General features: G+C 43.2%; 1 protein-coding gene and 1 long non-coding RNA gene across 2 annotated transcripts; one reads left to right on the top strand and one right to left on the bottom strand.

The window, feature by feature from the left end:
* Window positions 1-155: 155 nt before the first annotated feature.
* camk2b2 (calcium/calmodulin-dependent protein kinase (CaM kinase) II beta 2) lies at window positions 156-27,395 on the bottom strand. Its single transcript, XM_026297639.1, has 21 exons — window positions 27,124-27,395; window positions 24,005-24,099; window positions 22,730-22,789; window positions 22,356-22,410; window positions 20,959-21,024; window positions 17,201-17,273; window positions 14,126-14,228; window positions 12,639-12,722; window positions 12,470-12,564; window positions 12,258-12,380; window positions 11,274-11,357; window positions 10,562-10,604; window positions 9,658-9,729; window positions 8,607-8,644; window positions 6,574-6,642; window positions 4,798-4,842; window positions 3,881-3,929; window positions 2,887-2,962; window positions 2,294-2,388; window positions 1,967-2,203; window positions 156-1,511 (listed from the first exon to the last, which is right to left on the bottom strand). The coding sequence occupies exons 1-20, from the start codon at window positions 27,183-27,185 to the stop codon at window positions 1,968-1,970; spliced, it is 1,623 nt and encodes a 540-aa protein (XP_026153424.1). The 5' UTR covers window positions 27,186-27,395; the 3' UTR covers window positions 156-1,511; window position 1,967.
* LOC113124615 (uncharacterized) lies at window positions 9,600-17,098 on the top strand. Its single transcript, XR_004463184.1, has 3 exons — window positions 9,600-9,747; window positions 10,473-10,612; window positions 16,936-17,098. It is a non-coding gene; the product is annotated as an uncharacterized LOC113124615 (long non-coding RNA).
* Window positions 27,396-27,954: the final 559 nt, after the last annotated feature.

The following is a 27,954-nucleotide window of genomic DNA, read 5'->3' on the forward strand; positions in this document are numbered from 1 at the left end:
TTATATCAAATCGAAGATGAAAACAAAGATGTTTTGTTTGAAAGCTTTGGAGACATTTGGTTTTCACGGAACGTAGATCTCTTCTTTAACAACATAACTCTTAACTGAACAAAGAAAATGATTTTTATGCAAATAATCAAGGAAAATATGAGGCTTTATGTTTGTTGTTGGGTCAAAACTTTTAAAATGTCTTGCTTAGCTTTTTAAAAATAAAAGGCCTTTTTGTGTAGACATCTTAAGTAAAAACACAGAGAATAATCTAAATTAAGATCCGAACATCCTGATGTGAATTCTGTTTTGGTTCTAAAAGAAAATAATGAATCCAGATTTTGGGCTTTGATACAGTAATGAGCCATTTTACAATCTGATCTGGAAGCAACAATTTCTTCGAAAAGGCGTATTCTGTCATGAGCCACACCAGTATCCTTGTTTACTCCATTATTATATGAACACAAAAATAGTTTATGCACTTACAAAGCCAAGGAAACAGAGGCAATAGATTATAGCTCACTAGCAGTTCAGTCCAAAAAGAGAAAAATCAACAAAATGCACGATAACACCCAACTTACCAATGTATTGACTTGGAATATCATGCAGTTAAACACCATCTACAGCAGAGCTGTAGTCACCACAATGAGGCTGGAAATGTACATAAACAGCAGGATATATACTAATTTCAATTGTTGGCATAATTTCAGTAGTTAACTTGCAAAGTTCAGTACATAGAGAATCAATTAGGAACAACAGTAATATCTCAGCATGCTGCATGGTTTTCACTGTCTAACAGAGCGGCTCACAGGGGTCCGGCAAACACAGGGAGGCATTGGTTCGGGGTCAACTACACTCCAGAGAAAGAGAGAAAAAAAAACCCTCACTGAATAACAAACAAAAGGCGTAATTAAATACACCCACTGGTCTCTCTCTGTGAGACACGTGGACGCTGTTCATTTCACACAAGCAGCTTTAGTCGTGCAGAGAAACAGCCACTGGTAAGAAGAACACAGGTAGGAGTCATGCTCATCATAAAAAAGAAGAAGTAGATATCAGAATGAACGGTTTAAAATGACTAATAAATATACTGTACAGGTGAAGGAGCACAACGATAGACTGCAGCCATAGCTATAGTAGAAGTAAGGAAGGGAAACTTTATGTTTGAGGTGAAGAAGAAGGGGGACTCTTTAACAGCAGGGTGCCACACTGCAGCCACACACAAGACGCAGGCTAAGAGTTTCCGTTTTGTAGCTGATACACCCTCTGCTGTAGTGGAGGTTTGGTGATGGGGGTGCAGTGTTACTGTCTGTTGCTGAGCTTGTTGAGAGACAGAGAGAGAAGAGCCAGGTGGGTGTGCAGAGTGCAGGACGCGAGCCACAAGATCCCAAAATCAGGCTCTTCAGACTCCTTGAACCCACCCTCCATCCACCTGCGCGTCTCTCTCGGTGCTGATTCTGGCTCTGCGATTATCCACTTATTCATTATCTGCTCCTCTCTGCCTCCTTGTCAGTCCCACACACCTGAAAGAAAGAGGCCAACTTTAGTTTTGGTTCTTTTATTTTTCTCGCTCATGAGTTTCAGGCTGTTGCAGCTCAGCCGTTAATCTCACATCTAAAATGCACCAATGCAACTAAAACAGTTGATCCACATGAATTATTAGCTTTTTATTTGGCACAGAACAAACATTTGCATGGAGATTGTGCTTACAGCATGACTAAAAATAAATGTAAAGCTAATATGGCTAATGCTAAGTGACGTCAGCACTGCAACTGTTTCTGGGACTTTCCCAGTAAAGCAGCTGAGAGGGCCACCGTACCACACTGACTGCTGCTGAGTTGTGAAAAAGTGAACTGTAAATCTCACTGCTGAGCATCTCACCACTATCATCCATTAATAAACACCTAAATATAGTCACAACTGTATCACAGTGTGTTGTAAACCATATAAACGTGATGGTGGATGTTGGTCTTGGTACCTCATCCCTGCAGGGGAGCAGCAGGAGCTCCTGAGCAGTGGAAGTGGACATTTTGCCACCGGCTCTCCCTGCGGTGCCATACCCTGGTCTCTTCTGATTGGCTGGAGCGTGGACGGCCCTGCCCGTCGACAAACTGCGTCAGGCGGATGTAGGCGATGCAGGCGGCGTCATCTCCAATTATGTGCACGTGAGGGTTGAGGATGGTGGTGTGGATGGGTTTGCTGTTCTTGCAGAGAACTGACAGGAGAGAAACGGGTCAAGCTTTAGAATCAGCAGTAGCTCACTTAGCCCATAAAACAGAAACAGTAGTTTGAATCACGGTCTTACGATTGTCAAAGTAAAATCGATGGAAGTCCATTCCCTCCACCAGATTACCCAGCCCCTCAGGCTCAAACGAGGTCAGACCAGGATCACAGATCTTCCTGTTTAAACAAGGAAAGCAGTTTTAATCTGCGTCACCACAGGGAGACACTACGATTTGTGTTTGCTTACAAAATGCTGAATAAGTCCCCAGCTCCTAGATGTGTTGCATCTACACTTTATTATTGGTACATATGCTTGTACCTTATGTGGAGTGAAAAATGATTTAAGCCAATCCAATATTATTTTTCTACAAAACAAAACCAGAGAACATTTCCATAATCCCATGATTTTGACTCAGTGTTTGGTAATTGTAAGGCAGTAGCTCCACAGTCTGCATCTGCCAAGCATTCTTGTTAATTGTGTGGTAGACAGAGAGAGAGGAAAAAACAATGGCTGTATTTACGCTTTAATCTTTTAATACAAACGCAAAACACACTCGTATGTCAATCAGATTAATGGTTCTCTGAGGCCGATGGAGGGCTTTAACATTCCTGCAGCTGGTGTGTTTCCCGTTTGGAGATTTACATGGCAAAAGTGAGGAGGAGCGGTGGACTCACGCGTAGGCCTCAAAGTCTCCGTTGTTGACTGCTTCGATAAGCTGCTCTGTGATCTTTATGATCTCCTGTTTGCGAGCTGCAGAGAAGAAACAAACCCAGTGTGATCGGATCCACTTTGACAACTCGAGCTCATCGTGAAGCCTCAGTGCTCCCATGATGGCAACTCAAAACTCAATCACAGAAACTACGGGGCCACGAGAGGACGGCTCCGTTCGGACTCACCTAACAGCTTGTTGCTCATGGTTGCTCATGTCCCTTTCATCCGTGACTCTATGTGAATCTCCTCCATGCTACTGCTCACATGCGAGAAGTTGTGTTGTTTGGCTCAGATAATCCTCGTCCCCTTTTTTCAAAATGAAAACCGCTCTGTGTCCCTGCTGTGTCTCCCTCTAGCTCCATCCCTCACCCATCATCTCTGCTGTCTGCATGTGAGGCTGCTCCAGCTCAACACGCTGCTCTTTAGATGAGATTCAGTGCCTCCTCGGACACTGAGGGGAAGGCTTAGCTCCCTCTGATTGTCTCCCTCCCTCTCTCTCTCTCTCTGTGTTTTTGTTTGATTCCCTCTGTGGCTCGATCTTTCCTCTGCATATACCTATTTACTTCAAACACAGTTTGCTGTGGCTTTAAACTGTGCTCAGCTGCTTCCTGTTTGCTTTAATTACCTTTGAGATGTGTCTAAACCAGAGGTGGCCACTGCTTGTTTTCCAATTATCCCTCCCCTACCCCCTGCTGATCACCTGCATCAGGTGTTTAATCAATCAGAAGCTGGAAGACACTAATTTACTTTGTGTTCCCCCATTGCCTCCTCATCTGACATGGTAACAAACCATTAAAACAACAGTTTGACATGGGAAGTGGTATCAATCTTCTCGTTTAACCCTGGGCACGTATGTGTATTCCCCAAAAAGTCAGAGTACTCCAGTAAATGTACTTCACAGTACTGCGTGTGATTAAGGATATACATTGTGTGTGTGTGTGTGTGTGTGTAACCTGCCTTTCACGTCCTCATCCTCGATGGTGGTGTTGCTGCTGTCAGATGATTCCTGCACAGACAAAAGATGCTGATTACTAATAAAATCAAAGACATGCACACATCAACGAGCACTGACACACACACACACACACATTTCTGGCATCACATCTGATTCCATCTTAACACAACTTTGCCAAAAATACAGACGACAACAGCTGCACATTTGACTCAGCAGCACTGGCACGATCCTGTCGGACACAGCACACACGACTTCTGCTGCACAGTCTGAGCAGGAAGGTCCTGCTGATGCATGTGGACCGCTCTGATTATCTGAACACAGAGGGGCAGTAGAAGACAACGAAACACCACACACCTCTCTCCACCTCCCTCATGCATGAACATACATACAAGCTAACACTTTATTTTACAGGTTCATTATTTCCTAATTATTTCTTGAAAATCTCCTGGAAAGAAGCAGAACGTTCTGATCTAAATGCACAAAAAATAGAGACAGTGCTCAGAGAGATAAGTTGTGTTGACTTTTATTATTCACTTCCCATTGAATTTTAATCAGAAATGACTCTCTAATCACAGTTTGCATGTTTAGCTCACCTCTGAATAAAAGCCTGGAGGTTGTGCTAGCTTAGCATTTACAAATAACTCCAAATTTACCAACTCATGGCCAAACTCTAGGACTCTTTCCAGGAAACATATCATGAGATGATTTGGAAAATTAATTAGAATCAGCAGACCTGTAAAATAAACCATTACACACACACACACACACAGATACTTAAAGACTCAACAAAAAGCAAACATCCTGCAGAAAAACCGGCTTTTTCCAGATACAGCTGAAACCCACACAGATAGAGAAACAGATTGAAGACGAGGATGACAAGTGAAAATTAAGAAGATGGAGGGAGGCGAGGAGGATGTACCTTGATCCCATCTACTGGATTATGGATAACAGTAGTCTGAGGTTCCTGGAGGAAGAGTGGAAGAGAAAGAGAAATGGAGAAATGAATGGAGAAAGAGAGAAGTGAATGTTTAATGATGACAACAGCCGAGAGGAGGATGTGAGGAAAACATGAACAGAGGAAGAGATCAGTGAAATCTTAGGGGATGATTGAACGAGTCAATGCTAATGAGCCAGCTCTGCACTTATTCAACCCAACCCCACGTCAATCGCTTCTTGTCCCATTTCTTCATCTACGTTAGTGGAGCACATGTATGTCTCATGGAGTGTTGTTTTAAAAATACCATGAAAAGATCCAAACCAACACTGATCGTCTGCTGCTGACCCCGTCCTGTGTGGGACATATCGTCTTCCTTACTCTTTCTGTGTCCAGAAACTATCAGAACCAACATTTACAGACTCAGTCCCACATAAAGGACGAAGACTAAAGTCTGTGAACTCTTCCCCTCAAAGCATAGAAACTAAACATCCAGACATGAATTTCCTTCCTTCTTTTTAAATCACATGAACCTGCATGAAAGATGCAGAACTACAGTTTTGTTCAGCTATTTCTGCAAAGCCAAACCCAACTGTGATTAACCCGCTAGGACAAAGGTAAAAAAATTCAGATTGATCGTCTTATTGTGAAAGGACTTCCTTTTCATTGTCATTATTAATTTTGACTTTTAATTTGCCACAAAAGCAAAGGAACCATGCAGATCACATGACCAACCTTTATGACCTTTATTGTCACAGTTTAAACACAGAAACACCTCAGATTTAGAGAAAGATCGAGTTTGGATTAAAATATGTGTTTTAAGTTTAGAAGACCTTTGTTGTCACATGTTACATTAACAAACATGCGGTTAAGGTTATGAAATGATGACCTACAGGCTCATTTTTAGTGCTGAGACTATCGCAGCGTTGGGTTTGGTCTTTTCATGGGGTTTGTTGACTATACTAATACAGAGAAACCTGTAAATGCAAGATACAAAAGCAGTTTCTCTGTTAAACCTGTGTAACTGTATTCATGAAAAAACATGCATTTAAATAAATTCTCCTCTGTTGAATATTTAATCATCTTTAATAAGTTTTAATGAAGCATTTGAGGAAATGCACTCATTCCCATGTCAGAGATGAAAAGGCTGATACCACAGTGTGTTAGATATTTATTTACTGTTAGCACTTTCCCATCCACCTGTTTTTATGCACAATTTTAAGATTTTGGCTGAGGTGGAAAAGTTTTCTTCTTCTGCAGTGGTTTAATGACCCCACCAGCTATTTGTCTTCTCTCACAGTGTCTTCTTTCTTTTTAACCAACATGCATCCTCAGCAGGCTCAAAGGTGGAGGCTGCTGCAGATATGAATCTGGTTTATTTCTATAAATGCCCTAAATAAAACTTACTAGACGACTGAAGCCTAAATTTAAGGTCAGGGCTGTAGATTTTGTTTTTGAGCAGTGACACTAAACTAGCAGAGGAAGTTTTAATGTCCAGGATGAACAGAAGGTGTTGAAATGTTCGTGAGGAACCTCGTGAACCTTCATTTAACTCTTGGCATGAAAAGGAAAAAGTGCATTTTCTAAATTGTCCTTTCAAAGTTACAAACCCCAAATGAATATTACACATCACTATGATCCAAAACCACACACACCCCTCTCCCTCTGTTTCACACACACACACACACACACACACACACACCTACAAAACCTGCTCTGTGACAGTGTTTGTGACGGACAGGCGGACACAGAGCTGCGTACCAGTGCAGCAGAGGGGACGTTGCCTTTGGGGCTGGTGACTGTGCTGTTTCTCGTGCTGTTTGTCTGGGGCTGTGCAGGAAACACAGAGTGCTCTGTTAGCGCTCAGCAACAATGGTGAGAGTTGCCATCTGCTGGTTGTAAAGTGGGTGGTTACTGTGGTTAAAAGAACAGTGGAACACAGGTAAAAATAGCAGAGCGCTCCAGAGATGAAAATAGGAGGCCGAGAGAGGGGAGCCCAGTCATCCAACTTCCAGAGTCTGAGAGAGCCAACACACACAAATCCCACATTCCTGACTAAGGTTTTAATCAATAGGTTTTCTACAACTCACGACGCACACACAAGACAGTACGAACAGCCAGTAGCATGCTAAATATACACACACACACACAACCAACAACTCCTCTGCCTCGACAGCAGCATGCACTAACACAGTAAAGCAGACACGACGCAGCTGCTTCATGCTCGGCACCAATTAACTCTGTTTTCTCTGCTCCTTATTTCCAGGCATGCTGAAAACTGAAAACTGAAGAAGAAAGAAAGAAAAGGACTTTCCTAAACAACCTCATCCGAGTTTCTGACCAACTGGGCTTCAATGGGAAAAAGGTGAAAACACTGACAATATCAATAAAGTTACAGCTGCTGGTGTTTCACTCTCCTTTAGCTCAGGACATTCAACATTTGTTTGTGACTGGGACAGTTTTAGTACCCGTCCATAACATTTTACAGTCAGTAACCAGGTGCTGCTTGTCTTGTGTGGCTAAAGGAACTAAGTTGTATTGTTTTATTTACTGAGCCTTCTCTGATTGTTCTCAGATAGAAGAATAAAGAAGAGCAGAAGGAGGCAGGCTGCCTGTGCTAACGCAGGGATACTGACCCAGCTCCAGGGCCGTGCACCTTCATGTGGCACCAGGGTGCAGCTGTGATTATGTAATGACAGATTAATCATGTGGTGGAGAAATAATCTCAGATTAGCACCCATGGAGGCCAGGGGTGGTTGGTGTGCAGAGGAAGAGACGCAGGACGAGAGACTGAAAAGAGGAAGAGGAGACTGAAAGAGGAAGAGGAGACCAAAGGAGGAAGAAAATCTGGAAGTTGTCTTATCTGATCATCTGAGCTCAAGGGGAAAACATCTGCACCAAAGTTCCTGCAGTTGAAGCAGCGATCACTGAAATGCTCACGTACACTTTCACACAGAGGCCTCATGCAAACACACGTGCACAACAACGGAGCACGAACACACAAACACGTGAACATTTGCGACACACTATAAACACCTGTGGAGCTGAGAGCAGAAGGAAGCTAACAGACGCTAACAGCAGATTCAGCGTTCAGGCTGCTCTCGTCAGGAGCGGACACTTAAAATGAGCTTTGCTTTGGCACAGCGTGAAAAGTGTCTGCACTGATGCCAGACTGAGGTGTGAGAGAGCGGAAGGAGGGAAGGCTGTGCCCTCAAACCCTCAAGGTGTCATCCCAACTGAGAGGAATCACCTTTCAAAATAAAAGCACAGAAGGCCACTGTGAGTTGGATTTTCTGTTGTAAGCTCGTCAATCTCAGTGACCATTGGTTTTAAAACATCTTAATGTGGATATTGGTTTAATGCAACGTGTGTGTTCTTCTTCTTCTTATGATGATTATTACTAAACAAGCATTTGTAATGATTGTTTTCATCACTGATGGATGGTTTGCTGCTCTAATGAACGCTGGTTCTGCAGTAAGTTTATTTTACAGCAGTGCAGACTACACATTATTTAATAACATCAGATTACTGGACAATCCCGAGGGGAATTAATAAAAAGCCAAATTGCAGACGGACGTTTGGATGCATCTCGACGAAGTGAAGGGCAGTCAATGACACGCACACATTAGGCTTTTACCGCAGCTTTAAGGTCGAAAACAAAACCTTGAAAATCTAAAAACGAACAGCAGAGCAGTTGATCAGCCCGAACATATTACATCTGACTGAAGTGTTTATGGGATAAGAGACCAGTGGAAGGGCAGCCGAGGATATGAAGAGGAGAGAAGTTAACTTACCTTGACGTCCGCCTTCTTGTTGAGGAGACTCTTGGCTGCTGCAGAGAGGCAGAACGACACACCCTCAGATGGAAGAGTACACATCATACACCTTCAGATGACCACAGCTCTATAAACCTGCTCACACAAACACAGCTGCAGCTGCACGGCGATGCATGCAGATCACACACAGAGTCACGATGCTCATCTCTACATTTCCACTTTAACACCCTTAAAGAAAGCAAAAGAACAGTGAAGTGAATCCATCCCTCCCTCTGATAGAAAACTCCCTTCGTTCATCCTGTAAATAGACATTAAAGCCCAACGAATAAACACACACGTTAAAAAAAAAAAAAAAATCTCCATCCAGCTGGCACCTCCCAACCCTGATCCACTGCCCAAAGCATTAGATAAGCAGAGGGGAAAAAGTCTAACTAATTCTCCATATAATCCAAATACTCACTCACAGATGCACGCACATGCACAGGCAGACGGAGGATTAGGAGTGAAAGCATGACAAGTGGAACGGAGATGCCGGTGTGTGATAATGTGCCTGTTAATCTCGAGAGTTCACTGATGGGCAGTAAATTATGCCCCGGTGCAGCAGCACAGGAGGACGTGAAGCACGTCTGTTTAAATGTCATTCATTAATGAGAAAAGTGCTAGAAACCCAGCAGCCCTGCAGACACTAATCCCTCATCAGGGCAGCACTGATGCTCTGAGCATTCATTTTTTTTACACCATTTAAAAGCTTCTTTTTCTCCTGGAACATCTGACGTCGGAACGAGCGAACACACACCACACTCAGTTCAATTTGTCTCCTAATTCCCTGCAGGGCAGACGAGCCTGACCCACAACAAGCAAACCCATCCCAACAGAAAGACTCTGCCCTCCCAGAGGAGAGAGATGAGGCTGCTTACCTTGGCAAAGATTTGAGGAGCATTAGGCGGAGAGGGAAAACAGAAGCAGGAAGAGATTAAAAGCGTGTGATGTTGTGACTCTGGGAGATTTCTGTTTTAATCACGTCGGTGTGGAGAGGAGAGGTCGGAGAGAAGGTGTGGGATGAGGTTACCTTGCTCCACGATGCCGGCGGCGGTTCCAGCCACAGCGCTGACAGAAGCGGGGGCTGTAGTCTGCCGACCCACTGCAACACAGACAGCAGGTAGATGAGTGAGATGGTGCAGCAGCAGCTATTTTTACTTACAGTGTTATTTTTCAGTCCACCTTGGCTAAATCAAGAAGGAACACATCTTTAAACATCCAGCATTGAATAACAGCTCAATTCTGACTCAACATGGACATTTTTGACCTAAAATACATGGAATTATTGTTTGATTCATTAACCTTAGGGCTCTGTGACCTGGAGCAGATTGGGTTTAATAAACCAGGTTTCTGCGTTTACACTGTAGCTTTGCTATTTTTAGTGTTTGAACCAGTACAAACTGATTGGATAGTAAAGTGTAGGGTCCATACAACACTGGGAATCATGTCTTATATCATAGCTGCAGTTCTATTATACCCATGTTCCTCCACTGTCCTGTTTGCTTTCCAACCATCCCTACCCTGTGCTGATTACCTGGATCAGGTGTGTTCAGTCTGTCAGAAGCTGGAAGATACCATCATGGATGAGGTGTGGAAGTGGGGGAAGACAAAGTAAATTGGTATCTTCCAACTTCTGACTGGCTGGAAACCCCTGGTTCAGCTGGAAGAGTCTGTGAAATAAAATGGTGTCAATATTAAAAACAAAGTTGATGATAGTTGTAAACTAGTTTATTTTATATCTTTAAGATGTGTGATTCATATTGTACTGTTATACTTAAGAGTAGTCATGATAAAAGTTCAGTATGATAAAAAAAAGGTAGTTTTATCGTTTCTTTCTGATTTTAGTCCAACAGGTTTCGCCGTGTGACGTCCTGGCAAAGTGTGTGTGAATGCGAAGACACGGCCGAAGACAGATCGTCCCGTCCTTCACTCACCAGAGAAGTTCCTGGAGACGAGCATGGTGGTCAAAATGGCACCCTGCAGGGGTAAAGACACACAGCCGTTCACATTAATCTGGATAAGCAGCCTGCTGACTCCTCTGTGACAGTCAGGACGGGAGTGTTAACTGGTCCAACCTGTAATGTCTCTGTCTGACTTTAAGACAATGAATCCTGTCAGACTAATGAAAAGAATAAATATCACAAAGTAAATAAATAGTGAGGGAGTCGATTATATTAAAGCAGATCAGAGCAGGTTCATTAACACTCCACATATTTGCCATATCTAATCCTGACAAGCCAAATGGATGCATGAATCAAGAGATTAAACCAGACCCCCAACTCATCATCCATCCTGTCATAAAATTATTGTCCAGGATCATTAAAACAATATAAAAAAGGATCATTAATGTCATTAAGGCGTCAGCAGCAAAACATGTTTTAGGATCCATGCAGCTTGGAAGAGAATAAAACTCTTCCTCCTCAGTTTTAGACCATTTATAACAGGCTGCTGTCTGTTTGTTCATACAAGCTAAAATACTCTGTTATGTCTGAAAATGGCTTCAAATGGACATGAAGGGAAAATTCAGCTCTGAAATATGAGCTTTGTAAAAGTGTGACTGGATTCATGGACACAAATTAGCCTGAAGTCACTGGGTCAGAGTGAACACGTTTGTTTCTTTAGCGTCTCTTTGACCCGTTTTCGCACCTTGAGTTTCCTCCTGGCGTTAAACTTCTTCAGGCACTCGACCGTCTCCTGTCTGTGCATCATGGAGGCCACTGTGGAGCGTTGCTGTGGGGAGACACAGACAGAGATGCTGAAAATAAAACATCAGATGAGCAGTGACAGTTTTATGTGGGCAGGAGCTGTCGGACACACTCGCTTCAGGTTTTGGCACAGAAACGGGCTAAAAAGATTCAACCTGGCTTCATAGTGTCCGTACAGTTTCTACGTTAGTCCAGTCCGAAATATAGTTTATGATAAAACACATGGAGCAGGATGCTGCTCTGCAGTAATTTAAATACTTTAAGTAAATAACAATTGCCAAAATGAGCATCAAAGGTATTACTGTGTACTGTATTACTGGATAATACTATTACTGCTACTGTGAGTAACGTTCCAGTTTATGGTGGAGCTGAAGGCTGAACATCTGGATGTTCCTGTGACCACAGCTGCTCTCAAGTTTGAGGAAAACTGAGCCCAGACTGAACAGAAGGAGAGTTGGAACGGTGGAAAAGAATCAAGGAAAACCTCCAAACAAGATCCAGGTCCAACAGGGTCCAGTCACCATCCGGTACAGAACATCACCTGGAAACAATTTAATGCTGTTTGATCATATCAGCTCCATGTTGACAGAACTGAAGCTGAAGCAGAGAAGAACCTGTGGAACATGAAGGAGGCTCAGTTCTTCTGAATCCCGACTGAAACCAGGAGATGATGGAGACGTTCTGCAGATGAAGTCTCAGCTGCAGCTGAAGGTCCGACTGGAGAATGAGCCAAATCATCTAAAAGCATCGAGAACTTACCATTTTATTCTGAATGCACCTTATTGAAACGAGGATTTGCTCTTTCTGTGATTTTAGCTTCTCAAAACCTGTTAAAGTGGTGATGCCCTGTGCAGCAGATATAAAGTATGAGGATGCTTTTAGGTGCTATTTCCGTTTGTCACTTTGATGCGCGTCATGTACTTACGCAGACCCACGGGTGCTTCAGAGCCTCCTGGGCTGTGATTCTTTTGGCCGGGTTGATAGTCAGCATCTGGTTGATCAGGTTTTTAGCCTCCGGGGTCACAGTGTCCCACTCTGGGGAGGGAAACTGAAGCACACACACCCCCATATATATTAACCATCATTTTAGGTTTAAAGGGAGGGAAATGGACGGAGCGAAAACAGCGGCAGCCTCACATCGTACGCTCCGGCTTTGATCTGCTGGTAGAGTTTGTGCTGGTCTTCGTCCCAGAACGGAGGGTATCCGACCAGGAGGATGTAGAGGATCACACCTGCCACAGAAACACAACCTGAGTCTGGGTGACAGCAGGAGAGGGAGGAGAAAAACGCAGACGAACGAACTCACCACATGCCCAGATGTCCACAGGTTTACCGTACGCCTCCTTCCTCAGCACCTCCGGGGACAAGTAGCCGGGGGTCCCTGCAAAACCTGCACATACAAACAAACAAACAAAGCAGGGCCCAGTTTATAAAAATGAAAGTAAGGACACTGTACTGAAGAACGAGTACTTTTACTTTTGGTATTTTGAGCACATTGTACTTTAGCAAGTAAAAATGCAAAACTGAATAAACATGGAGTAAATAAACATGGTTCATTCTGTGAAGAATGTGTTTGTGCTGTGGGAGAAATGGAGTTTGAGTCTTAAAATCACTGCACTGAGTTCATTATGGAAATGCAGTTAAATGCACAGTCAGAGCTTTTAGCTGCTGCAGCCTCCCTATAATATATCGTCACACTGGCTCTGGGTCAAAGTAAATGCCAGAGAGCATATTTACTGCACGAGCTTCAGTCTGACTGAGGCTGCACAAATTAGCCTAAAAGTCCAATAGTGACCATTTTATGATCCTCTTACAGAACAGGATGCAGGACTCACTTCAGGATAGAAATCTGAAAACAAAAAGATCCAGAGAAGCTGAAATGACAGTATCACTGCTGTGGAAGCTTTTCTCCACCAAAATGCTGTGACATGCAGCACAGCTGTCAGGATGCAGAGGAGGAGGAGGAGGATGCTACCAGGCTGCAGACGTTACCACAGATCTGCTTTTAAATGGACTAACCTGCTTTAACCTGCAGTTCATAAAAAAATGAACCACTAATGACTGCACAGTACCTCTGGAAACACACTGAACACATGGGAGGATGCAGAAGGTGACATTTGTCTTCATCTTCAACTCAACATGCTTTTAGGGAAAAGAGGATTTTGATTCCTGGAGACTCTTTGAGTGTCGGTGCTGATGCTGTGGAAAATAATGTTCAGTCACAGGAGTCACAGCCTCAGACCTGACCGTACGCCCTGACCAGTAAAAAGCACTCACGGATGAAAAAGGTGTTTTAAAAAAACAGCTCCACAGGCTGAGGTCACTGGAAACAGTTATGGCCGTTCACAGAGTCTGGAGCTGGTTTTTGGAAACAGACAGGTCTCCCATTGTTGGTGAGGAAGAACCATGTGAGCCAGGTCAGCGGTGTGGCTCCCTGCTGGGTTTTTAATAGTTTTTGGACAACGATGGAGGTCTACGGCTCAGACCCATAAGCTGAACCAGGTTCTGGATTCACACACATTCATTGGTGCTGTCAGTCTCTGGGTGGGATCTGGACTCAGTGACACACACAGACTGAATCACTGGCTGCTGCCAAGTTAGTGGAAAAAATCAAAATACATCAGATAAATCTGATCTGATCAGCTTCTGTGTTAATCTGAAGGAAATGTTAGCAAACAGCTACTGTACTAACATGTGTTGTGTGTCTGAATAAATAAAGTAAATATCCAAAGAGCTGTGTGTGTGTGTGTGTGTGTGTGTGTGTGTGTGTGTGTGTGTGTGTGTATAACATACCAAACCAGGCCTGCTGTTCTCCTTGAACCTCGATTGCCAGTCCAAAGTCAGCCAGCTTCACGGCTGCGTTCTTACACTTGCTGGCCAGCAGCAGGTTCTCAGGCTGCATGTGCAACACACCAAACACAGTAAAGTTACTTTTTCTAAACACATCCCATAAGATCATCACAACACGCTCCACATCTGTGGGCTGTGACCAGACCACCAGAATAAAGCCCCAGTGATGCTTTCATCACTGTCTGCATGTAGGCAGGGCGGGGGGAGACAGCTCTGAACTGGGGCCAGACTGAGACTAAAGTTTATTAAGTCAAATTAATGTCACACACACAACGTTTTTATTCTCATATAAAGTAACATCAACAACTTTCTGGTTGTTTTGCTTCTTCTGATGGATCATTTTTTAGACTTTCTTCATCTTCCTCATCGTTTGGCAACTCTTTGTAATAGTTTCTTGTCTTTTGCATCTCATCTTTGTTGTTTCTCATCTTTCTGTGGTAATATTGAATCTTTGTGGTTGTTTTTTAGCTGTTCTGCATGTGCTTCTATCTCATTTTGTGTCTATTTGTGGTCAGAATAAAAATAGCAATGGATGGCAGACGCACGTTCATAGAAACACTCCAATACACACAGTCTGAGGCTGAGACGGACAGATGGGACTTAAAAATGTGTACAAGCCGTTTTTGCCATTTGTTTATATGAGGAAAACCAAACCACAGCTTGGTCGTGTGTTTCCTGCTCAGACGCTGATGTAACAGCAATCTGATAAAGAAAAACACACAGATCACAACACGCAGGGACAACATGCTACAGTTTCTAAGCAGTTCATTTTAGAAGTGACTGATTTGTGCCTGCAGCCCATAATGATCCCACAGGAACAGCTGTGTGGTTTGCTCCAGCTGCAGGACGCTCGGCCTGTCACCCTGTCACTCATGATGCAAAAACTCCACTTATGAAATCCAGCTGTGTTACCAGGGGAGATGCTACAGCCCCGGCTGATGGGAGTGGGACTAATTAGCACTAAAATGCTTTGGCTGCTAATTAGCCAACGTTAATATGCTAACTGATTAACATTAGCATGTTAGCATGCAGACAGAGCACGGCTGCTGATGGATGTTTGACTGGGTCTGTTTTGTTCTGTGAGGAAAGTTTGATCAGTCAAGACAACCAGGGAGTAAAATCTGGTTTAATTAACAATTTGACTTTCTTAATTAAACAATTAAGCAACGTTAACATTTCCCTAAACCAAAGGTGACGTCTTCTAAAATCGTTTTCTCCCAACAATACTCGACAAAAAACAAATTATTGTTGATTAAAATTATTTCCCATCAATCGACTGATTAAAACCATTAAAATAACCTATTAATATAAAATAATAATAAAACTATATATACAAGCAGCTCACAGTTATTTTCCAGTCAGCTTCACAATTAATCATTGAATAAGTAGGTTATGTTCTTATATCTATTTCCAGTATTGCAAATTATTTAGTCATACACTGTTTACATACCATTATACATTAAATTGTAAATAAATATATATGTTTTATATTTCTGTTTATTTATAAACTGTTATTTTTTTTGACTCATTCATTAAACCAAAGGAGTAAATTAACATCAGACTGAAATTCTTGGAAAACTCTAAAGAATAAGAAGAAAACAGTATTTATACTCAAACCCATGCATATATCTACTGAAACACAAATGCACACAAAAGGCAAACACACACACACACGCACACACTCATGCATGTACTGGTAGATCAGGACTGCAGACGTGCACAGACATGCTGGGTTTTAAATCCATCTCGCTGCACTTACCAGCCTTCAGAATCTAGTACAACAGTCAGACGCAGACAAAAACAGCTTTAAAACTCTCCCAGCCAACACACACACACACAGACACACACACACACACACACAGACAGACACAGACAGACACACACACACACAGACAGACACAGACAGACACACACCCCTGCAGGTGACTCACCTTGAGGTCTCTGTGTACCACCCCCATCTGATGGCAGTGGAGTACGGCCTCTAGGATCTGCTGGATGCAATGACTGCATGCAAACAGCAGGGGGAGCAGGTTAGTCTGAACACATCCAGCCCTCCATGCAGAGGCAGCAACACGGGCCACACACACACACAAACACACACACAAACTTCACAATAAGCTCAGTCCCACACACACATATTCAGTGTAGAGACGTTTCTGCACATTCACACCTCATAGAGAAACGTGAGGAGAGTGAATCTGTCTGAGATCTAGAGAGAGAGAAGATGTTTCTGTTTCCAAGAAAGCAAAAAGAGGATTTGTTCACCAGAACCAGCTCTGTCTCCTTCAGTTTCCTCGTCCTTTATCTTTAACTTTTCTCTGACACACCATGAGATGCTTCATCTGAGAGGAAATAAGGAAAAACTATTCTGGTGCACAAAACCACTTCCATACTTTTATATGTTTCATTTTAAATTCTTTGAATTTTATTTAGCACTTATTTTTAATTTGTTCTTTAAAACACACCAAGCCTTTATGCAGTTTTGCAGTGGAGTAAAAAGTACAGTATTTCCCTCAGAAAACGAAGAGTAGAAGAAAAAAGTAGTGTCAAATAAAAAGTAATCAAGTAAAGTAAAACTGTGCTCGGTTACTTTGCACCACGGGAGAGAAAACCCTGTTTTTTGTGCTTTGGATTTTTCTCTGTGATGTTTTCTAGGAAGAGCTGAACATTAGTCAGGCAGCGTGGGCGTGTGCTGCAGCTCCATGTGGGAGACACTGTGTCTAACCTGCACTTTCCCTGTGCAATTTATTCAGCAGCAGCAGCGTCACGGCCTCTGAAGAAAAGATTTAGCAGGTCTGCTTCTGAAGTAGACACTGCTGTTACTCCACTGAACTCTACTCACTCACTCGTCTGCTACGGAGCCAAAGGAAACTGCAGGTCTAGGTCAGACCACCTAAAGTGGCACCAGAGGAAGAAAATCCTGACAGGAAGACATGCAAAACAGACAGACAGACAGACAAGACAGACAGCAGGCACAGGCAAGTTGCTTTGCTCTTGCAGCACAAGACACACACACACCTTCAGGTCCCTGTGCACAATGTCATGTTGGTGGGTGTAAGACACACTGTCTAGAATCTGATGGATACAGTGACTGTGGAGACAAAACGACAGGGTGAGGAGCAGATAAAGGAGGGAAGCATAAAGACGGAGGAGGAGAACATCTGACAGGAGGAGGCTGTTTTTAGCAGCAGGTGTGTAAAGAAGATTAAAGGGCCAGTTCACCAAAGTGACAAAAATAATCCTCACTTATCCGGTTTCGAGATATCGATCCCCGAGATTTCTGCCTTCATCCAATACAGTGGATGTGAAGAGAAGTTATTCTGTGGTGCTCACAGTATTAGAAATGAAATGTTTTGTGATCCCACAATGATGATGATGCTCCATGATGCTGAGATCTGGGCTCTGTGGGGGCCACACCATCTGGTTCCCTTGCTCTGAACACAGTTCTTAATGACACTGCTGCAGGTCTGGGCTGCAGGGTCACGCTGGGCCCATCAGATCCCTTCTGATGGTGGTGTTGTCTTAGTAAAAGGCCAGTACTCATCCCCGGGATCATCAGATCTTGACTATTCCCTCTGCACCTCTATGGCTGTTACACTCTGTACATCAGCGTGCTATGATGCTAATTTTTAGCAGATACTCTGTTTACCACATATCACTTTTTAGTTGAGTGTCTTAGCAGGAAAACTGTTTTTAGTTATCACAAAGTGCAGCTGAGGTTAATGTGAATGTCGTTACTTTTGCAGGCGTTTGGTCTTAAACTAAAATATGATGCATCATACAAACGCAGGGATCACCACAGTCATTAGATACTATCCAGAGAGGGATCCACGCATTATTTCATGCCAACTTATTCAATAGTTACTGAAACATTTTCTCTACTAATCAAAACTGTCAGTTTGGTCGGGGTACTACAAGAAACCTCAGAGGAACCCCAAACCCCAAAGGATTCATCCATGGTGTGCACAACATGTCATGGTGATCCAACTGACCGTTGTGCAGATATCTGCAGACTGACACGCTGCTATCCGGCTAAAACCTCGAGAGCAGTTTGTCTTTTTGGAAACTGAGTCATTCACAGACTTCAGTGTGACCATTTTCATCTTGATACTGAACAAATGTGTGAAATGGGTCACAGTGTGCTCTGTGGATTATCCAGAATAATGGGCAGAGTGTTTCCAATCACGTCCACTGTGTTGTGATGAAGGGAGAAATAGAAACAGACATCTAGAAACCGCATCCAGACCAAACCAACCCACACGGCTGGACAGCACCAGAGAGAGGCGAGAAAATATGTTTTTGTGTAATTTGGGTGAACCGACGGTTTAACAGGGTGGAGACGAGCGATTCTGTGTGCAGATGGAGCACAGACAGGAAACTGTCAGTGAGATACTGTTGGACAGTAACGAAGCCATGCGAATCACACACCCACACACAAACACACAGTGACACACACATAATTTATGCAAAGAGAACTGGGGAGAATGAAGGCAGACGAGAGGAAATAACAGGGAAAGTAAAGCTGAAGAAACACTAAGACGATCATCGCAGCTGTTATGTGGCTCCAATGTGGATTTGCAACTAATTTCAGTTTTCTTTTGGCTGTGTTGCAGGATACAGATACATATGGCTTTCTATATGATATGCACGTTTACTACAAGCAGAAAACAAACCACAGTGACTACAGAGATCAACATAAGTAGCTGCTGAACTGCATGGAGCCAAAAAAGCGATGGGTGAGAAATGTTTAATATTCCTGAAAGAAACTTGTTTTCAATCTGAGAACACTAAAGTTAAGGATTCCATATCCTTAACTTTAGTGTTCTCAGATTGAAAACAAGATTAAGATTAAGATTAAGATTGAAAAGGCAGAATACACTTCAGTGACCTTTTTGTCAGCATTTATAACATAAATTTAGATGAAGAGCTGGTCGCGAATAAAACAGCGTCATCAGCATAAAACCGGACATCACAAACATGAAGTCAGGGAGATTTGTACTGTATGTAATGAATAAAAAGAACAAAGCAGGGCCTTGTTTGAAACAAGATTAATGTCTCAATGCAATTAACTTCACCATGTTAGCATTAGCATAATTTAGCAATCAATAGGTGACGTATAAAAAGTTAGCAGAAAATGTCAAATTGAGATAAAACTCTCAATTTGACATTTTCTGCTAACTTTTTTTGTTTTGCAGCTGTTATTTCTAAATGGTAAAAATATCAGTATTTTAGCTGTCATGACAATATGACGTCTGCTGGTGCATTATTCGTACTTTAGTACAAAATAATGAAGTGCAAGAACAGCACGTTGTTAGTTTTTGATGGAATTACAGCTCTAACTAATATCTGATAATCTGCAGTCTTTTCTCAGATAATCAATGAATTCTGTCTGGAATGTCAGGAATGTATAAAATAAAACCATAACAATGTTCCAAATATTAATTCATTTGGAGCCAGCAGAGTTATGGCATTTTTGATTAAACCTTAATCAAACAGTCAGTCGGTTATGAAAATAGTTATGTTGTCATATTCAGGGCTATAAATTAATTTTCTTGCACTTTTCTTGATTATTCGGTGAATCATTGCAGCTCTACTACATACTCTATACTAGCTGCGTTTAGTATGAAAATGCAATGCACCATTATTCCACACATATTCTAATTTCTTCATTTCAACCACCAGAGTCTTAAAATCAAACTCAACCACAGTGACTATTTTATTCAGGGTATAACAGGGAGAAACGGAGAAAAATGGCAAAGCCAACCGTGCCTCAGTGCCACTTTCTGTACTTGCATACTGCTGCAGTGAACATTCCTGCAATAACAAACACGGAGACATGTCTTGATATACACACCCTGAATAGATAAATCTACTTAATTAATATTGTAAAACCTTTACCCAAACACCTGCTGCTTTCACCTACATCCAACATATGTGAATGTTTTCGTGATGTGCTGGAGTTTTCTAGCTACAGTGAAAAATGAACAGTGCAATGGAGACAAAATATTGCTATGTATGCTGTTTGCACTGAGTGAACGTGTAAAAGAACAGCCTGTGTCAGTTCATGATTTTGCATTTGCATGATTGTGCCTAGTGTGTGACTCACAAAACAAAAGCTGCTTCCTCCTGGAGCCTGATGATTTTCATTATGTGCTTCACGACCATGAATAAATAACCAAGACATCAATTTCTTTATGTTGAAAATGCACAATATGAAAAAGGACATTTATAGCCCTGAGTATGACAACAGGTGGGTGATAAAAAAGCCAGAGATGAAACCAGGAATGACGGATAAAGATATTTCAGATCAGCAGGAAAATAAATCAGCTTCTCCTCTTTTTGCTGCGTCTCGTTCTACCTCTAACATTTCTGTCCCCTGCCTTTCTCCTCTCTCTCGCCTCCACAAACCGCCTCCACAGTCAAATTGATTTAAGTCTACCTCCTGAGGGGCTAACAGCGTGGGCGTGCTTTTTTTTTTTTTTTTTTTGCATGTGTACGTTTTCATCTGTGTGTTAAAGTCAAACTCCAGGAAAAAAAAAAAAATCACATCGACCTTGATTTGCAATTCATTTCTTAGTGAACTCCAAGGAGGTGTTATCCATCAGAGCTGGAGCTTAGATGCCAAAAACAATGTGCCAAAAAATTGCCTGTGTGCTAATGAGACCAGCAGCCAAAGTCTCAGGGCTGCCGGAGGACTGCAGAGGCTGGGGGACTGACGGGGACGGGGATGAAAAAGAAGGCAAAGAGATGAGATTTATGGGATTTAGGGTGTTTACCTGGCATCTGCTTCACTGTAGTACTCTCTGGCCACAATGTCCTCAAACAGCTCTCCTCCTGTCACCCTGGGAAATACAAAGATGGAGGTTAAGGCACAAAATTACATGCATTTTTCTAACTTGAGCACCAGCACACACACACACACACACACACACACACACACACACACACACACACACACACACACACACACACACACACAGACAGGAGGGGGATGTCCTCATTAGGGGGAAACCCCGGCTGCAGGATTCACTCCGACTGGGTTGCCATGGAGACTGGCTCCAGTGTGGGGGAGTGTGGATGTGTGTGCACTAATGTAGGAGCTGCAAGGAAAGAGGAGGAGGAGGAGGAGGAGATGGGGTTGGACTGTTATGTAATGGGGGAACTGCCTTGGAAGTGAAGAGGGGGGTGATGAAGTAGGAGAAAAGGAAAGGAGGCTGGAGGATGGATGAAGAAGGAAAGAGGATAGAGGAATGAGGATGGATGATGGATGAAGAAGGAAGGAGGATGGAGGAATGAGGATGGATGATGGATGAAGAAGGAAGGAGGATGGAGGATAGAGGAAGGAGGATGGATGGAGAAGGAAGGAGGATGGAGGAGTGAGGATGGAGATGGAGGAAGAAGGATGGAGGATGGAGGAATGAGGATGGATGATGGATGAAGAAGGAAGGAGGATGGAGGATAGAGGAAGGAGGATGGATGGAGAAGGAAGGAGGATGGAGGAGTGAGGATGGAGATGGAGGAAGAAGGATGAAGATGGAGGAATGAGGATGGAGATGGAGGAAGGAGGATGGCAATGGATGAAGGAGGAAGGAGGATAGAGGAATGAGGATGGAGATGGAGATGGAAAAAGGAGGATGGAGGAATGAGGATGGAGATGGAGGAAGAAGGATGGAGGACCGAGGAATGAGGATGGACATGGAAGAAGGAGGATTGCTGAAGGAGGAAGGAGGATGGAGGAATAAAGATGGAGATGGAGGAAGAAGGATGGAACACGGAGAAAGGAGGATTGCTGAAGAGGAAGGAGGATGGAGGAATAAGGAAGGAAAATGGAGGAATGAGGATGGAGATGGAGGAAGGAGGATGCGATGGAGAAGGAGGAAGGAGGATGGAGAAAGAAGGAAGGAGGATGGAGGACGGAGGAAGGAGGATTGCTGAAGAAGGAAGGAGGAATGGAGGAATGAGGATGGAGATGGGGGAAGGAGGATGGCGATGGATGAAGGAGGAAGGAGGATGGAAGAATGCGGCTGCAAAAGGAAAAATGAAATGAAGGGATCGTGGAGGCAACAGATTGAAGGAAGGAAGAGGAAGATGAAGCACCACAGGTGGAGGATGAGGACGGAGAGCAGCACAATGGCAGAGAAAGAGACGAAGAGGAGGAAACAAAGCAACTCACAGGTCAAAGAGGAGATAGTGGAAACCCTCCTCTGAGATACTGTCATGGAGACGAACTGGAGGAAGAAGAAGAGAAACAGAAACAAAAATAAACTGATTTCTTTTGAGGAACCATCAAAAGCACAATTTGTATTCTCACTTATTTACAACATAATGCACAAACCTTAAAGACCAAGTTTTTGTTACTGTCAGGCTCAAAAATATCAACATACATTAATGTCACCGGATGTGAACACGAGAAAACTCAACAAGGTGCCGTGTGTTGGGTTTAGAAGTGTCACTTATTTTTAATCCACCATAGTTTCTATCACTGAAGCTGAATAAGACAAACACATTCATTTAAAACACCGATGACCACAAGTGGAAAAGCCTCACCAATGTTCGGGTGCTTCAGCAACCTGCAGATCCGAGCTTCTCTCTCCAGCTTCTGATGGTCTGCAACAAAGTCAAACAGGGTTGAAGGAACGATGCCTCAGATTTAGGCAAACGGCTTCGGCCGGTTTGATTAAAGTGAACACAAACATGGACGTCACAAGGTGATTTCATCCTTTTAAGGTGACTGACACTGCAGACAAACACAGATGAGAAACAGCCAGAGGGCGACATTCGTTCCTTGGTTTAACTGAGGAGAAGGGAGAAAAGGAAACGAGGAGAGGAAAAGAGAGAAGGAAGCATGAAGAGGAGAGGAAGAGGAGAGGACAAAGTAAGGATGTCCAGCTGAATGGAGCGTGGCCTGAGCGTCCGTCTTGTCTTGTCACTCATGTAAAAACAAAGGTGTTGTGAGATCTGGCTTCAAAGCTCTGACTAAAAACAAAACTCCGAGGGTTAATCCAGGTGGGCTGAGACCGGTTCTACCACAGCCCCACTCATGAGCTCCTTTCTTTGCAGTAATTACACCACTGCTGCTATTTTTAGCTGATTTCTCAGGTGCTTTTCACAGGTTTTAAATATTATTATACTGGGAGAAAAGGGCTGAGAGATCAAACACAGGATGCTGCTTCATCACACTTCCACTGACATAACGTCTAAAACGCCACAAATAGCACTTTAAAGGGGCATATTCTGTCACCGCCAATCTGCAGCGGAGTGTGAGTGTGTCCATGTTACAGTCTGGTCATGAAATGCTGATTCCTGTGCTGCTTTGTGACGCTCTGAACCTTCTTCCTTCCATGGACCAGACTGAAACCATCATCTGCCTCTCTCGCTTCACACACAGGAATCAAACAAGCGCTAAAATATGCTAATGTTAGCTTCCAGATCTGGGACATACACATGATGATGATGATGATGATGATGATGATGATGATGATGATGATGATGCCGACCTCCTCTGCTTCTGCCTGTCACTGAAACACACACACGCTGAGGCTTCAGAAAGAATCCACACTTCTTCACTTCTTGTGTGTAGATTTTATTAAATGGATCAAATAAAAAACACAACATTGAGCCGTTTATTGATCCATGTCTCGGCTCCAGTTCCACAGGTACACAGGTGTGTCTTTCTAAACGCTGTCCAATCAGATCAGCTGGGGCAAGGCTCTGAACTCTTTTTCAAATAAATTCATAATATAAACATATTAAAGTTTCAAAAAACGAACTTCCTGAACTAAAAAAACATCCATCCATCACTTGTGACTTTCTCCCTCTCACCTCTGGCCGAGAGCTTTTTGGTGTTGATGATCTTGGCGGCGTACTCTTGGCCTGTGCAGAGTTTGACACAGCGGCGCACCACTGAAAAGGCCCCCCTGGGAAACAAAGACAGGAGACGGGTCAGCTGCCATATAAGCATCGTCAGCAACAAAAGACACATCTCAGCCTCTGCACTGACCTCACTGTCGGGACTTTAAACCAGACTGACAGACCAGACTCCAGTGCTGGGCTTAGTAACCACATCACCAGCTGCCCAGTTTGGCTGGTTGGTGGTTACAAATCATCAGGTACAACAATTACTCAAACAGTCTCTGGCACCAGTGATGTTCTCGTTCGTTTTGCTTAAAATCTTAGCAAAGGTTCATCAGAACTGATGCCAATTCATTTTTGGGTCAATGTATTGATTAGTTAATCAACTAATCCCTTCAGCTTTAGAGTACCGGCTGGGGAACCTAATCCTGCCATGATTATCTGGTACTTCAGCTTTGTTTCAGCCGTTTTCACGACTGATTAACATTAATGGGAAAAACCACTTGTATAAATGCCAAGTTCACATAATAAAATTTAAATATAATTAATTATGAGCAGCCAAGTGGGAAGACCTGTTCATGAGGCATCAGACTTTCAAATGGGAGACATCAGTGAGAATATTTCCCACTTTGTGACAATAACCACAGATAAACTGCTGACAGAACAGCTGCGAGTGCACCAACGTTGGCAGTTAAATCCCAATAAAATCCATTTAGCTCATTTTGTAGAAGCTGTACACTCATGGCTTCATTTGGAAACAAACTATAAATACCAGTAACCAGTGGTGGGAAGTAACTCAGTACATTTACTCTGTAGTACTGTAGTACTGTACTTTCTGAGGTAATTGTACTTTACCTGAGTATTTCCATGTTGTGCTACTTCATCCTTGGACTTCACTACATGTCAGAGTCAAACCTTGGACTTTTTCCTGCTCTACATTTATCTGATAACTTTAGTTCCTTTTCAGGATCAGATGGATCCAACAAAATACAGACTGATCATCAAACTTTATTGATCCCTGGGCGGAAATTCACAAGATACCCAGCAGTATGGAAAGTACTTCAAATTAGAAGTATATAAGGTAGTTAACGTCAGCTACCCAGCAGATTAGCATTAAGGCTAACCACCTTAGAACAGTGTGTAAACAGTCTTTCACATTTGACCAATATTGTGTAATTGCATGAAAAGCTGGATCTGAACCAGAAACCAGTCTACAAGCCTCTTTTCTCTGAGACTTCAATCAAATCAAGAATTAAAAGAAAGTTTTTAGGGCCACACTTGCTCATCAAACCAACAGAGACAAACAGAAATAACCACGTCTGTCATCTCTCAGAGCTAAATTTATCTCACCTCAGTGTTGTTACGCAACGAAACACTCACCCACCCCTCCCTCAGAGCCCCTCAGGGGCCCTCCAACACACATGCATTATGAAGAGTCGGGCTGAGTAAGCGTGACACCCGCTGACACTCCTGCCGTGTGGCAGAAACATGACAGGTTATCATCGGTGCAGGAAGAGGGCTGCATCTGGACCCAAAACCTGGATTATCTGAGCTCAGAGTGCCACAAATCCCCAGTCTAATCTTTTCTATTCTGCCCTGTTTCTTTTTAGCAAAAAACTCATTCAGGTGTAGCCGTTAGTGGAATAGTGGGAATATTATAATATTCCTGACTCAAAGTCCAATTACTGGATTTTATCTAGAGCTCTTTTAATGTGCTCGCAATTATTTGTGGCTTGATGTTAAAAGTTAAATATAAAAAGAGACATTCAGACATTTGTGACAGAAAATAACAACTAGATTAGTGTTAAAGTCACTTAGTCGATTATTTGACAGAGTAAGTGGTTAAAGGTCCCCGACAAGGAGGAGGAGACCAAACACAGAGCTAAATACTGGACTCAGAGTCAATGTTTATTTACTCAAGTCCTGCATTCAGAAATCAAGTATTAGCATCATAATATACTTAGAATCATAAAAGCTGTTAATAATCAGAAGAAGCTTTGTTATAATCTCTAGGGATTAATGAGGGTTTAATATGGAGACGCTGGTTTTAAAAACCATCTTAAGGTTAATTATATATTTGTATAGTTAGTCTCAATACACAAAGTAAATAAAGTCAAGAATTCACAATGTAGTGAAGAAAAAAGTGAGAAGTTTTCTTCACAATTATTAAGTAAAATACTCAAGTGCAGTATTTTTATTATTCTTTTCCTGTAGGATAATCAATATAAAGTGATGGTGGTCTCAGAGAGTCCTCACGTCTCACACACAAACACAAACACATCAGAAACACATGGCTGTTATCACTGAGCTGCTGCTGCTGCTCCGCTCTGTTGTCTCTAACTTCTCACATCCCACACACACACACACACACACACACACGGCTGGAGATCAGCGCCATCACAAAAGAGCCTGCAACATCAGAAACCATGCACAGCACTGGGCTGTGGAATAAATGTTCCTGTGAGGGGAACATTGCAGAGAGATCCTCTCTACCCACGCACAACCTGACAGAGACACTGAGTCCACTTTGCATCTTCCCACTGTGGCACCCATAGCCTCTCCATGTCTGCATGCTCACACACACACACACACACACAGACACACACTTTCTGTGTTTCCTTCTTCTTCAGGATGCACCTCATTAGAGCAGCAGTGGATGAAGTGCAGCAGCAGCAGCATCCTCTGACTTCTCTCTGCTAAACTGTGTGCCACTGGGATTAGAGCCAGCTCATGATGAGGGGCTTAATTCCGACACATCGGCTTTTCCCTCATATTAGGTCGGTTTGTCCCTAATTAGCCTTTGGCCAAAGGGGGTGGGGGGTGCCCAGAAGTGCTCCACTGGCTCATGCGACCCCTTCTTCATGCAGAATCTAACTATCTGACAGCTTGTCATGTCGTGGCTCTTAGATATGCGCTGAGCTATGAGGTCTCTGGCTAATTTTAGATGCAGGATCGCTCCGGACCAGGGCGCGTTTTGTTTAGAGGGGATGGAGCTGCATCCATCACCGCGGATGTGCAGACGTCCATCCCCAGGACGGGGTCAGGCTGCATGCAGGAGACTCAGAATAGCGTAATGTAACAGGGCTTACTTGCCAAGCTCCTCGTACAGCTGGTATTCGTCTGTAAAACGTGTGCAAGTTGTCGTTGCCATGATGTTTCCTCCTCGGACGGGTGCGGGTGCCGAGTCCGAAATGCACGGTGCGTCGCTGCGGACGGGAGAACCTCCGGCTCAGTCTCCGCCCACCTCAGACCTCTGGACAGCTGCGTGGTTCAGCAGCAGCCCCGGCACACACGCACTGTCCCGGCTCGGAGGACGGACGCTTTAAATGCCACACGAAATGGAAATGTGAGCTCACTACATGACGTGTTCCCCGGATAAAAAAAGCAAAAGAAATAAATAATGAGGCTGATTGAAGAGCTCGGGTCTGGTTTCACCTTAGAATAAATGATGAAGTGAGAATGACATTACTTCACTGTCATTTTCCGGTTTTTCTGAGAAATCAAAATCCCCCCAGTGCATTTCAGTGATAACACAACTTTCTGGAAGAACACAGCAGCAGTTGTACATGTTTATGTCCAATAATGTTGTTTTAAAGGAAAATGAACAATAAATATCTTCATGGACATGGTCGGATCAACCTGCCAGGAGCCCCAGGGTAAAAACGTGCTGTTGGGCCCCCAGTTAAGCCAAAACCCCCCAAAGCCTGCCAGAGTGTAGAGGTGCTTTCTTTTGGCTTTTTCACAGCCAAAGACATTTGAGTCAAATCTGTTCTTTCTGGATGTGTTAGCATCTAAAGCTAAGCTGGTGGGAGTTTGTTTGAAGTCATTAGACCCTCTTGAGGCTGAGGAGACATGAGGCAGAGCAGCTTTAAGGAAAACCTGGAATGCAGGACTTTCCTTTAAATACAATGTGAAATGTG

The sequence above is a fragment of the Mastacembelus armatus genome, chromosome 12 (assembly GCF_900324485.2).
Source record: "Mastacembelus armatus chromosome 12, fMasArm1.2, whole genome shotgun sequence".
NCBI classification, from domain to species: Eukaryota; Metazoa; Chordata; class Actinopteri; order Synbranchiformes; family Mastacembelidae; genus Mastacembelus; species Mastacembelus armatus.

Excerpts from the sequence above, each read along its gene's own strand:
- camk2b2 (XM_026297639.1), bottom strand. The coding sequence starts at position 27,185 with ATGGCAACGACAACTTGCACACGTTTTACAGACGAATACCAGCTGTAC. Across the intron at positions 12,381-12,469 it reads TCAAAGCCGGAGCGTACGAT|TTTCCCTCCCCAGAGTGGGA; the intron begins GTGAGGCTGCCG and ends TGTGTGCTTCAG. Across the intron at positions 2,204-2,293 it reads TCGATTTTACTTTGACAATC|TTCTCTGCAAGAACAGCAAA; the intron begins GTAAGACCGTGA and ends CTCTCCTGTCAG.